This window comes from Sarcophilus harrisii, chromosome 5 (genome assembly GCF_902635505.1).
Source record: "Sarcophilus harrisii chromosome 5, mSarHar1.11, whole genome shotgun sequence".
NCBI lineage: Eukaryota > Metazoa > Chordata > Mammalia > Dasyuromorphia > Dasyuridae > Sarcophilus > Sarcophilus harrisii.
The window spans coordinates 151,162,584-151,178,490 of NC_045430.1; the positions used below are offsets into that span (position 1 = coordinate 151,162,584).

At 33.1% G+C, this 15,907-nt stretch overlaps 1 protein-coding gene across 1 annotated transcript in view; it reads left to right on the plus strand.

Annotated features, from left to right (window-relative positions):
* The window catches only part of PRKAR2B (protein kinase cAMP-dependent type II regulatory subunit beta), a 129,588-nt gene that overhangs the window by 104,498 nt on the left and 9,183 nt on the right, over positions 1–15,907 (plus strand). Inside the window, exons 5-6 of the mRNA XM_031938756.1 lie at positions 8,227–8,333; positions 11,738–11,891. Coding sequence (XP_031794616.1) covers positions 8,227–8,333; positions 11,738–11,891 — 261 coding nt within the window. The remainder of the gene's footprint in view (positions 1–8,226; positions 8,334–11,737; positions 11,892–15,907) is intronic.

Genomic DNA, 15,907 nt, shown 5'->3' on the forward strand with positions numbered 1-15,907 from the left:
CAGGTTATTTATGTATTTGCAAGAAGTCCAAGATGATGAAAAAGAACTTTGGATCAAACAAGAAACAGAAAGCTTATGCTGTACCATAATGAGCAGAACAGGCAATCTGAGTGACTGAAATTCTAGTTTCTCTGCAATTTGAAAAAGTTGGTAGCATAAGGTCCAATACTCTTACACAATGATATACAAATCAAAGCCTGATCCCACCTAGAACAGAAGGTATTTCATATGTAGTATTAGTAGCTGGCATTGCTGGTGACTTCGCTGAATATATACATCTTGATGCACTTTATATATATATATAAAATACAAATATATATCACTAACAAAATCTGTGAACACTAATTAGAAAACAATATATTTGGGTGAAAGGCAAAAAGTCCCAAGGTTATAAAAGGTGACTTACTACTATTTGGTGACAATTGAATAAGCCACTAAAAAGAACCATGACATTAATATTGCCTTGGTTGATTATCACAAAACCTTAGACTCAGTTCTGCACACAAGACTTATTTATATACTGCAAATTATACTCCAAGTATAATTAGAATGCTATGTTTTATATCTACATGTTATTCATTTAAAATGTGAAACCTGGATAATAATGACAAGAGTAATTGTTACAAAATTATAGTATTTTTCAGGAGACATGTTAAGCTTATTGTGCTTCTGCCTAGCATTACATTCATCATCATAATCATAGATTTAAAGCAAAAGGGATAATAGAGATATTTAGTTCTAGCTGCTCATTTTACAGAAGAAAAAACTGAGGCTCACAGAGGTTAAGTAATTTAATTAAGAACATACAGCTGCTAAGTGTCTAAAGCAAAATTGGAACCTATATTTTTCTGACTGCAGTTCAAAATTCTGTTAATTACATCGTGTTCTCTTTCAGTTTATCATCATTTCCTTTTTATCTACCCTAAACAGAATCAAGTAGTTTCCAGATTTAAAAAGGAATCAAATCAAACCATCTTAAATTACTTAATGTACCTATACAACATCAAATTATATGAAAAACACTTGAAAACTAAAAAAACTTGTTGAATAGCTCCTTCATCTTGGAATTTTTCTTCAATAATATTGCTATGTCATTTGGATCTAAAAAGCATAAACTTTCAATGAATACAAAGGAAAGATAATGAGTTAAAGCTTCAGACTTGAATCTGAAAGTCACATTGAGTCAACAGATGAAGGTAATATAGACTGATGTGTTCCTCAAAGCAAGACACATTAAGCCTAAAGCTATCAATATGAAAGCTATAGCTAAATACATTAAGAAACTTATTGGTATCCTGAAATCAAAGCTGATAGTAAAGAACATATTTAAAATAATTAGCACTTATGAAAAACCAGATTTAACCAAAATCATGTGGGGAAATTATCTCTTTTATCCAGTCTGCTGTTCAAGTTTACCAAAGATACTTTTGTTGAGCCTACAGAATATGAGTTTATAACCTATTACTTTTATTCAATTACAAAAAACAGGGCTTTTAAATTAACTACATAAAAGAATATACAAAATAGTAACTAGTTCCAGCACTTTTTATATTTAAATTCTGTCAAGCAAGAGAAGACTGAGATGGTGATAATGAAGATGATGTTAATTTAATGTCTGAGTTAATTAGCTCATATGGTTAAAACAATGGCTATGGGCCAAATTAGCTTCATAAAAGAGGAGAAAAATGTTTGATAGCCACATAGACAACATCCATAGCCAAAATAAACCATTTTTACAGATATGTGCCCTGCTTAGAAGAGGAATAAAGTGAGAATGACATGGCTTGACATAAATCTATTTCCCTTGTTAGTAAAAGAAGTAAATGTCATGATTAGGCTTATGTGAATGAATAATATGCAAAGAAAAAAACTTAAAAATAATGGTCCATTGTTAAAGTAAACTTTTTCTCCAGTAAAGGATTATTATATCTCTTTTGTATTTTCCCTCTCCTCCTGAATTTGGTTATATAACTGCTAGCTTGCTGTTTCATTAGTAAGAGAGCTTTTATTGAGAGGAGATATAAAATTTTAGTCAAGCCATACCTATCTTGTTTATTGCTTTTTTAAAAAAGATTATATGTGTGTTAAACTACCAGAGGCAAAGTGTTTCAACTCTGTTTCTGTTTCTCTGTTTCACTGTTTATGAAATCAAAAAGACATTATGATGGATAAAAGGTGATCATGACATAAACAATGTATTTATGGAATGGGTAATCTAATAGATAAGTAAACTTTTTTTATAAAATTCTGTATTTGGGAGTTAAGAAAACTGATTCTTTTTCTGTCTCTGCTAGTGATTACTCATAATGTTGTTTCTTTAAGTTAGTAACATAACTTCAGTATAACTAAGAAAGTTTTGACCAAAAGGAATGATATTATTGTATCTTGTGATCATGAAGACAAAAGAGATGAAAATTATTTTGCATGAATTAAGTCAAGGGCAAGGAAGATCATAACCCAGAATGGAAAGGTTTTAGGATATACTTAGGAATTTATTTCAATGTCTGAACTGCTCAATTTAAAAACTCAATATTATTCTAACTCCTTAGATGCAACTAATATGGGATCCCCTTAATGACCCTAATATGAGATTATCCCTTAAACTAGGCCCACAGAGGATAAAAATATTAAGTAGCATAAGTTTATCTTTAGTGTCTTTTTTTGCTTTGTTTGGTTCCCTGTTTATATGTCTTGTTGCTAAATCACTAGTTATGATTTCCCAATAAGGAAAATAATCTAATATAATCTAATAATAATCTAATATGTTGCTAAGTGGGAAGCAGGTTATATAGTAGAAAGAACACTATTAATTGAAAATTGAAAATTCTTAGACAATTTATTTATTTTCTTTGAATCTCACTTGCCATGTCTTATAAATGAAGAAGTTAGTCTAGAGTTATCTCTAAGGTCTCCTGTAGCTATAAATCCAATGATCTTATCATTTCAAATGACGTGGCAAGCATCTCAATAAATGGAAGAAGTAGAAAGATATACTTTTGTGCATAGTTAATTTTAACACTCCTCAAACTGCTCTATATAGGCAGCCTTCTATTTTTCTATTCAGCTTATACCCTTTGAAATGTTGTCTTGTCAAAGGTACATGAATTTCTATGAACCCTAATGGAGCTCCATGAATAGGAAGATTTCAATTCATCCCATTTATATGTAGCCTAAAGATAGTCACCTTTCAGCCTGCTACTTGTTACCATATTAATTTTGTCATCCTGAATTAGAAGGCAGTCATGTGGTATATTGATTATTTCTTTATTACCAAAATTACAATTTTTCATTAATTGATCAAGATCTGATTCCCCCACCCCAATTTATTAAATTTTACTTATTTAATAAAGCCAATTTTTATTTTAATTTTAATAAAGCGATCATTTAATAAATTAAAGAAACCTTTTTCCATAAGCAGCTGTACTCTAATTTCTGTGTCTCTCATTCCCTTTCTCCTACTCATCCTTTCTCCTTTTTTCTCTCTCTCCTTTCCTTTTATTCTTCCTTTCTTTCCCCTCTCCTTTTTCTCCATTTCTTTTTAAATCAGTATAAATTTTACTGTCAAAGCATTATCAGACTAAAAAGCAATAAAACAAAGTTTCAGCTTTGAGAGATAACAGCCAGAATTATCCCTAATCATCACAACTCTCTTTTGACTTCTCAGTTCTGGAATATAATCCCATCTTTCAGTATTCAAGATAACAGCCAAAAGTCTCTTAAAAGTTCTCTTCTTATGTGTTCAATATAACTTTATTCTCTTAGGGAATAAGTTTTTATTCTGTTCTCTGATAGCTTTTCTTGATCCATGAGCAGTTCTCCCAAACAACATTTAAGATCAAGTGTCTCCACAGACTATATAGAATGACAATCAAAGTGTCTCTTCATAGATACAATTAAAATTCATTTTCTTTACAGATGACAGTTAAGGATTATTCTCTAGCTAAAACTCTCCATTTCTTCCCAGAATCCTCTAGTAACAACGGTTAAATTGTCAATGTTCAAGATTCAAAAGCCTCTTAAAAACACAACTGTATCAGTATTATATAAGAAAAGTTATTTGTTGAAACTGTTATTACATTAGTAAAAGATATTACATATGCTTGATATTTTTTCCAAATCACAGTAAAAGTAAACAAGGCTTAGAGTTCCTCTAATTTTTTGTAGCTGAGATTTTCATCATCCTTTTAAAAGTAACTTTTGTTCACTGTCACTAAATATTTCAGATGTCCTTGATTTAAAACATTGGCATTTACAGTACATTCTAAAACTTCATATATCTGAAAAAGAAATCTGAGTTGGAACATCTTGAATCATTTTTTCAAAACAGTTTATGTTTGCTATTTAAAAAGTGACATCATTGCACCACATTTGCCATGAGATAGAATCTTTAGACATTTCTAAAGTACAAAATTAATAGCCCTAAGAAAGGCTTCCTAGTTCTTAAAGAATGGAGCTTATGTAGCTAAAAGACTTCATGAGCTAAAGTTGCCGTTCTCTCTTACTTCTTCATCCAGATCATACCTCTATGGTCATCACGTGTGTGTGTGTGTGTGTGTGTGTGTGTGTGTGTGTTGAGTGCTAGGACTATTTTGATTGCTCATTGTTTAGTTTGATGTCTGGAACACAGTAAGCACTTAACTTTTTTTTTTTTTTTTGTATTCCTTCAGACTAGGAGGAAAATGAACAGAAAAGATCTGCAAACATTTTGGTAATGAACTTTTTGCCTTAAAAGCAACCAGAGCCACCACATTTAGATTATAGTATGATAAACTCATATGTGTACATAGAAGAAATGTAAATGGCACAGGCAAAGCTGAATAAAACCCCTGGAATGGACTCCCACACATACCAGCAGCTACTTATTTAGATATGGGAAGATACTATTTATGTCCTCTTTAGACCATATTGTGATCAGGGTAATTAGACAAGCCTGGGAGTGGTGCTGTTATATCTTGATGATCTTAAGAGAAGAATAGAAAGGGATACACTGGAGGCAGGGAGAAAGTGGTAGTGAAAGGAAAGTTAGGGAAAACTATACAAAAATAAAGGGTGAGGAGGAGAAGCTGATACCTGAACATTAGTCTCATCTGACTTGGTTCAAAGCAGAAAAGAGATGGAGGGAGGAGAGCAGAGAAAAGAAAGAGAGAGACAGAAACAGAGAGAAAGAAGGAGGGAGATTGAGATTTCACTCAACAGGGAAATAGGAGAAAATGAAGAAAAGGAAGAATGGGAAATGAGAGAGGATAGATTAAAGAATTAGTCCTGAGCAAACAAACAAGCAAAAAAAAAAAAACCTAATTAGGATATACAAAAATATCTATAGCTCTTTTGAAAGAGGTGGTGAAGAATGGGAATATGAGGGCGTGCCCATAAACTGGGCAATAACAGTACAAATTATGGTATAAAATGTGATGGTAAGACATTGTGCGGTAAGAAATAAAGAGATGATTTCAGAGCAACCTGGGAAGACTTGTATAAACTGATACAGAGGAAAATTAACAGAACTAGGGAAACAATTTATACAATTGCAGCAAAATTGTAAAGACAAACAAGTTTGAAAGTCTTGGGAACTCTGATCAGCGTAATACCCAACTATGATTCCAGAGGACTGATGATGAAACCTGCTACCCATAGCTGATAGTTGAAAGACTCAGTAGAATTAGATCTTTTTTAAAACATGGCCAACATAGAAATTTATTTTCTTTTACAATACACACTTGTAAAACCCACCAAAATTTTAAACAAATGTTTGTTGACTGACTTGACATTATTTTAATATCATGAAAATGACCTTGAAGTTTTAATTTAATTCCTTTCTTTCCTTGATGCCTGTCAAGGGTAAACACTTTATAAATGATTTTTTTTTCTATTTCTTTAAGCTTATTCTAATTATTGACTTATTTCATTTAAAACTATGATAAGTTATGATATCTTTTGTCTTTCATGTCTGTTAATTGTGTTGTACATCAGAGGTGTCAAATACACAGCTGGAACATATGGTTCCCAGCACTCTCAAATCAGATTAAAACATAATTGGGAAATGTTTTTAGATAAATAAAAATACAGCACAACATACATAACATCATGTTTAAAACTAAATTAATATGAAGTCTCTAGGGGCCTTATATAAAGTTTAATGATTCCCATTTGTGATACCACTGGTGTTCATAGATATTGCCTTGGAGGAAGCTATTAAAGGGCTTGTAATATCATAGATCTTATATATATATATATAGACCTTATGTCTGACTGGGAAGGGGAGAGAAGCAAGGAAAGACATTCTTTCCTCCTCTCTATTTCACTACTCCTCCCATTCCCCACTGAGGGATGAATCAACTGAGAGAAGATCTTTTGTTTTGTTTTATTTTATTTTATTTTGTTTTGTTTTATTTTATTTGTTTTGTTTTATTAATATCTTTACATGTCCTAAATAGTAAAGATAGACAAGCCATTTGATTGGGGGCCAATGATACCTCGTCTGTGGAGTCATGGGTGAGCCAGATATAGCTGGTTTAGAAATGGCAGTCTTCTTATTGAGAGTTGGAATAGAGGAGTGAACCCATAAATGGTTATTTTTCCTGGCCAGACTAGTGGGTAAGAGAAAAGTATGATCTGTAAAGAATTTCATCTTCTAATCTATCTAGGTGGGAAGAAGAGGCCATTCTTTTGGCTTTTGTATTTTTATGAAAGTATTTCTTCCTTTCATTTTTGTTTTCTATCCTAAATCTCCAAAACTTTCCAGATAGCATCATCTGCTGGAAATGTGTATTTGTTTGCTACTTGTATAGTAAAGGTTGTGTGTCTGAAACAGATCAAGCTAATATTTTTAATTAAAAAAGAAAGATTAGTAAAGTATTAGTACTTATCTCTAAGCCTTATTAACAATTAGTACTGGAGAAATAATTTCATATTTTTAAGTATCCAAGGAAGAATGTTTCTCGCTTCTGGTTGTAATAAATCTGGTTTAGGTAAGGAGAGTTATTACTTAAAGAGATTTTATACATGCACAAACATGTTTGTGTGTATACCTAGGTGAGTAGAGATGGATGGATAGATATAATAACCAGTATTTGAATTACATCTATCATGGTGGACATGTATGTTTGTCTGTATAAGTTGGAGCTAGGAAACTTTGTGTACATACACATACAGAAATGATATTGTTTAAGACCAATAAATGAACTCATTAAGCAAACATGCAACTTCCTGGGTAAATCTATAAGTATAACAGGAGAATTTTTTAATGGTCTCCCATATTGGCAAATAGGAATATTATTTTGTAAATAAACAGGTAGTTTCTTGTTACATCGGCTCATATATTTAGGTGTTAATTGTCATTTGCTAAAGTATATGATAGTTTGGGGATTGGTATCTTATTATATTTAAAATAAGAAAGGGGCAAGCATTCAATTTAACAAGAATTTATTAAGCATTCAACTATGTGCCAGGCATTGTAATAGGAACAGAAGGAACAGTCTTTGCTATCAACAAGCTTATGTTCTATGGAAGAGAACAACATATACACTGATAAATAAATAAACAATATATTCAAAATACAAAATCATTTTTGGAGAAGGGAGAACTAACACCAGGAAAGATCAAGAAAAATTGCTTGTAGGAGGTGGCAAGGAAGCAAAATTTTCAAGGTACCTTCAAGATTAAAAGATTTTAGGTATTAGGAAATGTTGTGACCCGTAGAGATTACAGAAAGTGGGCTTTTTGACTGGAATGTAAAGATTATGGGAAGAATAATATCTAGTCAGCCTTAGAAGACAAGATAGAGCGAGATTGTAAAAAGCATTAAAAGTCCTAAATAAATGAGCTCATAATTGATGGTAGAGGAAGTAGTGTTAAAGAGCCACTAAAGTTCCTTGAGCAAGAGAATGGCACAGTCAGACCTGTTATGATGATCATTCTGAATGTAAGCCTGTATTTTTATGTTTATTTTGATATTAACTATCCAAAGAGATATTTTAAAAAATTATTTCACTAGCTACTTTTAGGATTTAATGTATTTTTTTTATCTAATACTACTAAAAATAACAGTAATGCTCTCTTGCTATTTTTCTTTGTTTTGTACACTCCTGATATATAAATACAAATCTTTCAATAGTTTATTTTGTAATGGGTTTTGCCAAACCTGTAATTTCACAAGCTTACATATATATGTAAAGTAATTTTATAAAAATTATATATTGTAATTTTTTACATTTTAAAAAAACTTAGGAGCAAATGTCTCAAGTACTGGATGCCATGTTTGAAAAGCTGGTAAAAGAGGGAGAGCATGTAATTGATCAAGGGGATGATGGTGACAACTTTTATGTAATTGACAGGTAAGTTATAGCTCTGGCATTACCATTATTTTTTTTTTAAATCCTCTGTGTGAAATCTCATTTTTAAAGGTCATTGTTAAGCTGGTCTGTAGTAGTTGCTAATACTCCTTTATTACCTTATGGTACAAGCAAATAGTCATTAAACAAAATCATACTTATTCTACACAAATATATAAAATATGCTTTTGAGATAGAATCAATTTATTATGTATTTATTTGCAGGTTATCAAAAAACCCTCAATTATCAGTCAACCCACAAGTGTATCTATCTATCTACATCTATTTACATATAGATATAGATCTATCTATCTAGATATCTATATCTACAAACATAAATCCTCCCACTCAGGAAATATGTTATATTGAGTCAAACTTGTGTGTGTGTGTGTGTGTGTGTGTGTGTGTGTGTGTGTGTGTGTGTAAACAAAATATATAGGCAAATACAAAGAAATTCCAAAGGGCCTTAGTAGATTTGAAAATGAGGAATGAACCATATGGGAAGTGCACCTTAAACTGAGTTTTGAAAGAAACTCAGAAGTCTGAGGAAAGAATGCATTCCAAGCAGGAGTGAAGCAAAAGCTAGACTTTTGTGTACAATGAATTGCATATAGGCCAGCTTGAATGGAACGTAAAATATCTAAAGTGAAATGATATGCAATAAACCTAGAAAGAGCTTTAAATGCCAACCAGAGGATTTTTTGTTGTTGTTCTAGAAACAATAGAGAACCATGGGAATTGTTCAGTGCCATAGTCAGTCCTGTGCTTTACGATTATTGTAGTGGTACATTTTTTATTTATTATTTAACTGGCAATTTACATTTTCATTGCACTTTCTAGTTTGTCATATGCTTAACATACATTATCATATTTTTTCCTTTCAGATATTTCTGTGAGATAGATCTTTTAAGTATTACACTTTCCTACTGGTGAGGAAGTGAGGTGTCCATAAAGGTTGTGATGTGCTTAAGGTGACACAGCTAAATTAATAACAAAGCTGGCAGTGAAGCTGTGGGCTTCTGACTTTCTCATTATTTTCAGCTCCTTTGCTCCCTCCCCTCCTTCCTTTCTTCCTCCCTCCCCCGCTTTCTTTTTTTTTCTTTCTTAAGGACCAAATCACTCTTATTGACTGACCAACTTTAGGTTCCAGGTCAAGCCCCAGTGGTCATTGTTTGCGCCCTGATTGTCTCCAAGTGAATTGAAGCAATTATTTCTCTTTTGGTCAGAAACCCTCAGGGTCTTCCCCTCCCAGATTGATTTTTTTGTACTCTGCTTCATTTTTTACTTATCCTTAATCACTGATCAGATTATCTCAGTCCAACTGAGACCTGCTAAAGACCTAAGCTTAAAAAGCCCAAGGTCTCCCACTTTATCCAGGGCCATCTCTAGTCTTCCTGATCTGTATCATAACACTGGAACCAGGTGTCTCTGGAAGAGAAAATGAAGCTGGTGACTTTGCACAACCCTTCCTCCATTAATCTAATTCATTTGCATATTAAGCTATCACTTCCATGATGTCATGGTCCTCTTTGAGAATGAAGGACAAACAATAACAATAACTATGCAGAAATGTGCCTATTATACTTCATGTCCCTGTTTCCTGGGGTTTTGTTTCTATATATATATATATATATATATATATGATAAATATTGATATAATATGTAGGTAAGGGTAGTAAGTCATATAAACAAATGATCATCATCTGATATAATATACTCTTTGGGTAATATACTCCTGTATATCATATATTATATATATATAATATAATATACTCCTGTAAAAATCAAGAATTGGCATGGTTTTTCTCTCTCTCTCTCTCTCTCTCTCTCTCTCACACACACACACACACACACACACACACATTTATTCATATGACCAGTAGTATACATTTCCAAGCTGTCTGATCCATTTTTGGACCAACCCAATGATCTTACAGTCATTAGTAACATGCACTAATATACTCAGCCTCAGGCAACTTTTGAGATTTATGATGGTAGCAATGGGCAAATAGTATATAACTATTTTTATGGAGAAAGTAATAATAACAAGAGCAGCCTTTTATTTACATAACACTGTTTACTTTCCAGTGTGTTTTTAATTTATTTTTGATCTTCAGAACATCTTATGAAGTGTTCATGTTGACAATTTTAAAAAAACTGAAGTAGAGAGATTCATTTTGTTACATTCACATTGCCTATTAATGATTCACACAGCTGAGAGGAGAATCAGTTCTCCAGAGTCCTTATTCTAGTTATTTTGATGACACTATGCTTTATGGATCACCAGTATCAGAGTATAATATTGTTCCAGATGTTTTAACTCAATTACTTCTCTTCTGGTAGTCACTACATTGGTATATACCACTCTACTCAAAATACAAAAAACTTTGTTTTACTTCAAAAGACAAGAATGTGATTAGATTTAAATAAATCAGGTAGTAGGAATAATTATTCAGTTTTGACTGGTATCTATGAAAGGTTTCATTGCCAATAAATTATAAAAATAAACATTATTCAGTTCTCTTTCCTACCACCCTTTTTCTTCTTACATGTTTCCTTCTCTTTCTAATCCTTTCTCATCTCTAATTCACATTTCCCTGCCTTTTACTTTTCAGATATCCCTGAGATTTTTATATTCTTTAGGGAATAGATACATTTTAGCAAAAGAAATCCTCTCACACCTGCATTTACATATGCTTGAGTAGGTCCTAAAACAGTGTACTCTCCAATAGAATACGGATGTGTGGGAAGACTCTCACACACACAAAATGTTATTTATATAAATACAGATTGTAGACTGCACACAGTACCCTAAGATGCAAATTCACTTCTGTTGAATCTTATTTGTATAGAAAAGGAAGGCAAATTAGAAGACAGGCACAAACAAAAGACCGATAACATAAACAACATCATAAAACTTACAGTAGATTAAGCAAGTTTTTTTTTTTTTTTTTAATTCAAGCTTAATCTTCATTTCTAGCTCTTTTTGCTTTAAGGAACCTTGGATGATAAGTAGCCTCTCCGACAACTCATAATTTTATGACATCTTCTAGCCACAAAGTTACAGTTATAGCCATGATCAGATTTGGCTTCTTTTTGTGGTTAATTTTGTTCCCTAAAAAAGTGTTCAATATCTGGCTCCTTGTGCCCACCAGATATGCCTGTCATCCTTGGTTAGTCAATTTGTGCGTCTTCTAAAAAGTGTGAGGAAATACCCTTGCACTTGTCTGGTCCATAACAGGTAAATGTTGACATGCAGAATAATCTCTAGCCACTTGGTACCCCTTTAGCCAGTTATAAACAACATTTAATTTTAGAAAGATGAAAATTTGTTCAACAGAGCAAATTCTTATTTATTGTGATGAGATTTTGCTTATATCATTTTAACTTTAATTTTTATCTAACAGGGGCACCTATGATATTTATGTAAAGTGTGATGGTGTTGGAAGGTGTGTTGGTAACTATGATAATCGTGGAAGCTTTGGTGAATTGGCCTTAATGTACAATACACCCAGAGCAGCTACAATCACTGCTACCTCTCCTGGTGCTCTTTGGGGTTTGGTGAGTGGTATTTATTGTGGCTATTATTTGAAAACGTGTTTAATCATCATTATCCATGAATAATAGATAAATTTTAGGGTAGCTTAGGTGGTACAGTGGATAGCACTCAGAGGACTTGACCTTGTTTGCCTATTTCCTCATCTATAAAATGAGCGGGAGAAGGAAATAGCAAATCACTCCAGGTAACCCTAAATGGGGTCACAATAAGGCAGACACAACTGGACAACAACAAAGTTATTGTTTTCTCCTGCCTCAACTTTGGGCAGTTTGGTAGGGCAGGGGATAGTATGAATAATTATTTAATTTTAACTGAAAAGCTCAGTTGCCAATAAATTATGAAAACAAATATTATTTGCTTTTCTTTCCAACTACCCTTTTTCTGTTTTACATGTTCCCTTCTCTTTCTAATCCTTTTTCATCCATATTTTCCTGGCTTTTACTTTTCAGGTATCTATGGGATTTTTATTTTCTTTAGGAAGCAGATAGATTTTAACAAAAAAATCCTGTCATACTTTCATTTACATATGCTCATGTAGGTCCTAAAACAGTGTACTCTCCAATAGAATATGAATGTGTGGGAAGACATACACACACACAAAATGTATTTTATATAAATATAGATTGTAGGCTGCACAAAGCACCCTGATATGCAAATTCACTTCTGTCAAATCTTATTTGGTTTGACCTAAATATTTTTAGTACTCTCATGGCCCGTGAACTCTAAGCCCCTTATCACCTTCCTTGTCCGTCTGTGGACCTTATTAATGTCCTTAAAATGTAGTACCCTGAACTCAACTGAGAATTCTAGATAGGGTCTGACCAGAGTTCAAATTCAGCCAAACTTCCCACCATTATTCTTTACAGGATTCCTCTATTAATGAAGTTTAAGAATGTATTAGCATTTTTGATTGGCTCATCGTGCTATCAATTCATACTGAGTTTCCAATCCACTAAAATCCTTAGGTCTTTATCATTAATTTCTAACCCTCCTTGTCTCATCAGCTCTGCTACCTGGGTCACTTGCCTGTTGAGATCTAGGTTTCTCACCTTTAAGGGAGTTGGACCAGCTTATCTTTCAAGTCTTTTCCAACTCTAAATCTAAATTCTTATATATCTCTAAATCTGATCTGGTACTTGAAAAACTTTTTTGAATACAAAAAAACGACTTTACATGTATTACTTTTCAGTGTCATTTCAGTAAATGTGGTACAATAGTCTGGCTTTTACAAACCTTGGAATTCTGATTCTATCACACAATATGCTAATTACCCCTTCTTTATTTTGAATCTGTATATTAATCACTTAATTATATTTATTGATCACCTACTCAATAAGATATAGCATCATTAGATACCAGCCTAGGTAATACAGTAGATATGTACTATTAAGTAGAAACCCTTTCGTAGAAATTTATTAGTTGTGTGAACCTCAGCAAGGCCATTTAGCCTTTCTGTCTCTGATTTCTTCTGAGTGTGCAGGGTGGTCTTCTCTCAACTCTAAATCTATCTATCTGTCATCCTATGTTGGTAAAATGAATTATCTCCTTTAACATCTCCCCTTTCTTTATATTCTCCTTACCTATCCCCACATTTACAATTGGGATCCATCTGGACACACCCTCTTTGCACAACATTCTATGCTCTAAAATAATTTCTTCCCTCTAACATTCATGTCCTTCCCCCACCCAATGCTTCCCATTTCCTCTGTGCCCTTAGTGATATAAAAAAGTTTGTCAAAAATATTCAAAGCGCTGTTCAAAGTGTTAATATTTGAAAAGAAATAGGTCTTAGAGAAGAGTTTTGAATGGCAATTTAGGCTGTGGAGCACTGGGTTAAGGAAATATATCTAGGGAAAGATCCCTCACCCATGCTTTTCAAATCCTACCTGAAAGGCAGTTCTTCTCCCTTCACTTCAGGCCTGCCTCTGAACAGTATGTATTTTGAGGGCAATGTTTACATGTTTCTTGAAATTTAGATGAAGTTATAAAGGAATACTTCTCTTCTCTGGTAATTTCTAAAAATTCTTATTTTTGAAGAATGTAGATATTCTGTCCCTATTAGGATACAATTGATCACAACTCTTAAATGATTTCTTGAAATTAGAACCTTTATTTTAAATTATAAAAGAAAAATTGAGCCTACTTAATGGGAGAAAGGACATTATAATCTCAAACCTGCTTTAAAGATTAAATAGATTTTAAAAGAAAATCGAGGCAGATAGTTTTCATTTGTTTTCAAGCTGGTAAAATAATCTGGAGAAAATAATGCTAATAGTCTAAGAAGTCTAATCATTGGGTCAAGTATGAAAACAGAGACAAGGAAACCTCTTTCATTTAATCAGTGGGACCAAATTTGTTTTGAAGGTAAATTTTCTCCTCAGGGGGAAATTTTCAACTCTATTGGAAACTTTAATTGAATAGCAAATTTATAAATATTTTTGCATATCTACTCATGTATAATGGGTATCATATTGCTTGCTTTCCCAATTAGGGGAGAAGCTGGAGAAACAGAATTTAGAACTCAATTTTTAAAGGGTTTTTTGGGGGAGGGGAGGGGAGGCAGTTGGGGTTAAGTGATTTGCCCAGGATCACACAGCTAGGAAGTGTTAAGTGTCTGAGGTCAGATTTGAACTCCGGTTCTCCTGACTTCAGCACTGGTGCTCTATGTACTGTGCCACCTAGCTGCCCCTTTTTAAAGGATTTTTTTAAAGGAAACTTTGACTATTAAGGCTAATCCTTCCCTGTTCTATGTGCTAGGCATTTCCAGAGATCATTTTTTCCAGCCCCTAGATTATCATTTAGGCAAGTCATAGCCATACATGTAAAATATGTGCTTTTATGGATATAGACATGTATTTTTATGTCAGTTGTAAACCGTTTATGATAACTACCTCAGTGTGCAGTGTTCAAAGCATTAAATCTTTTTAAATAAACAAAAGTAATCAGTATGTAATGCTGGAGAAACTGAGGCAAGGTAGAGATTAGTTTTTAATAGATTAATAGTGGAGAATTTGGGCTAGCTGATCAAACAGGACTCATGTCCAGAAGATGTTCAACCCCCAGCAATTAAGGCATAGACCTTTGATAAGTTCTTTTAGTTACACAAGCTATATGACCTGAGTAAAGCATATAAGGAGAGGACAAGGATACTGGGTAGGGGACAAGCCATAATTCCAGGGAAGGATCATAACTTAGTCTTGACAGAATGTGTGGTCAAGATAAGAAGGTCGAGGTCAGGAGACAGCAAGGTGAGAGTCAGTACCCAAAAGGAAGGGGAATCATCCCAGCAGGCATTTGAAATAAGCCTTATGGAATTTTATGACTCTATGGTATTTCAGGACCTTTAGTCCCAATGGCAAGGAACAAAAGAGTGGGGGCTATAATAATTTTATTCAGGGCATAATAATTCAGGGATACTGAGGCATTACAAGTACTGGATGCTATTTTCTCAAGAAATTCATATTTTAAAAAATAGAATTTTTCATTTAAAATTGAGAGTCAGACTAGAACAGAATTATGGCAGTTCTATCAAGGAGAACCTGTGTAGAAAAAAAATGGCCTGTGCAATAAACAAAAATTTGGAAATTATTAGAAGTAATTTGTTAACTGATCTCAAATGCTAATACACTATTTTATAGAGAGTCAATTTGTAAAATAACTAGAGTCCACAGCATCTAGCTGAGAATTTTTGGAAAAAATATGATGACTATTTTGAACTCTGCAAACTGGGGGTCACTGGTATCAAGGGAGATTCAAACCATTTAGGAGCCAGCTACATCTCTAGTATAGTTTTTGTGCCATAACAATAATTTACTTATTAGTTGAGTTAATGCATATATAAGATAGTAAAGCTTTCATGAAAGCCATCTTGTCCAACTCCCTGCTTTCTTTCATAAATGAGCAAAGTGAGACCCAAGGAGGGTTAAGTGCTTGGAGCCAGGTCACATGGGTCACAAACATCCAGAATCTAGACTTCTGACTTCAAATTCTTTGCTTATTTACATAACTAACAAATACT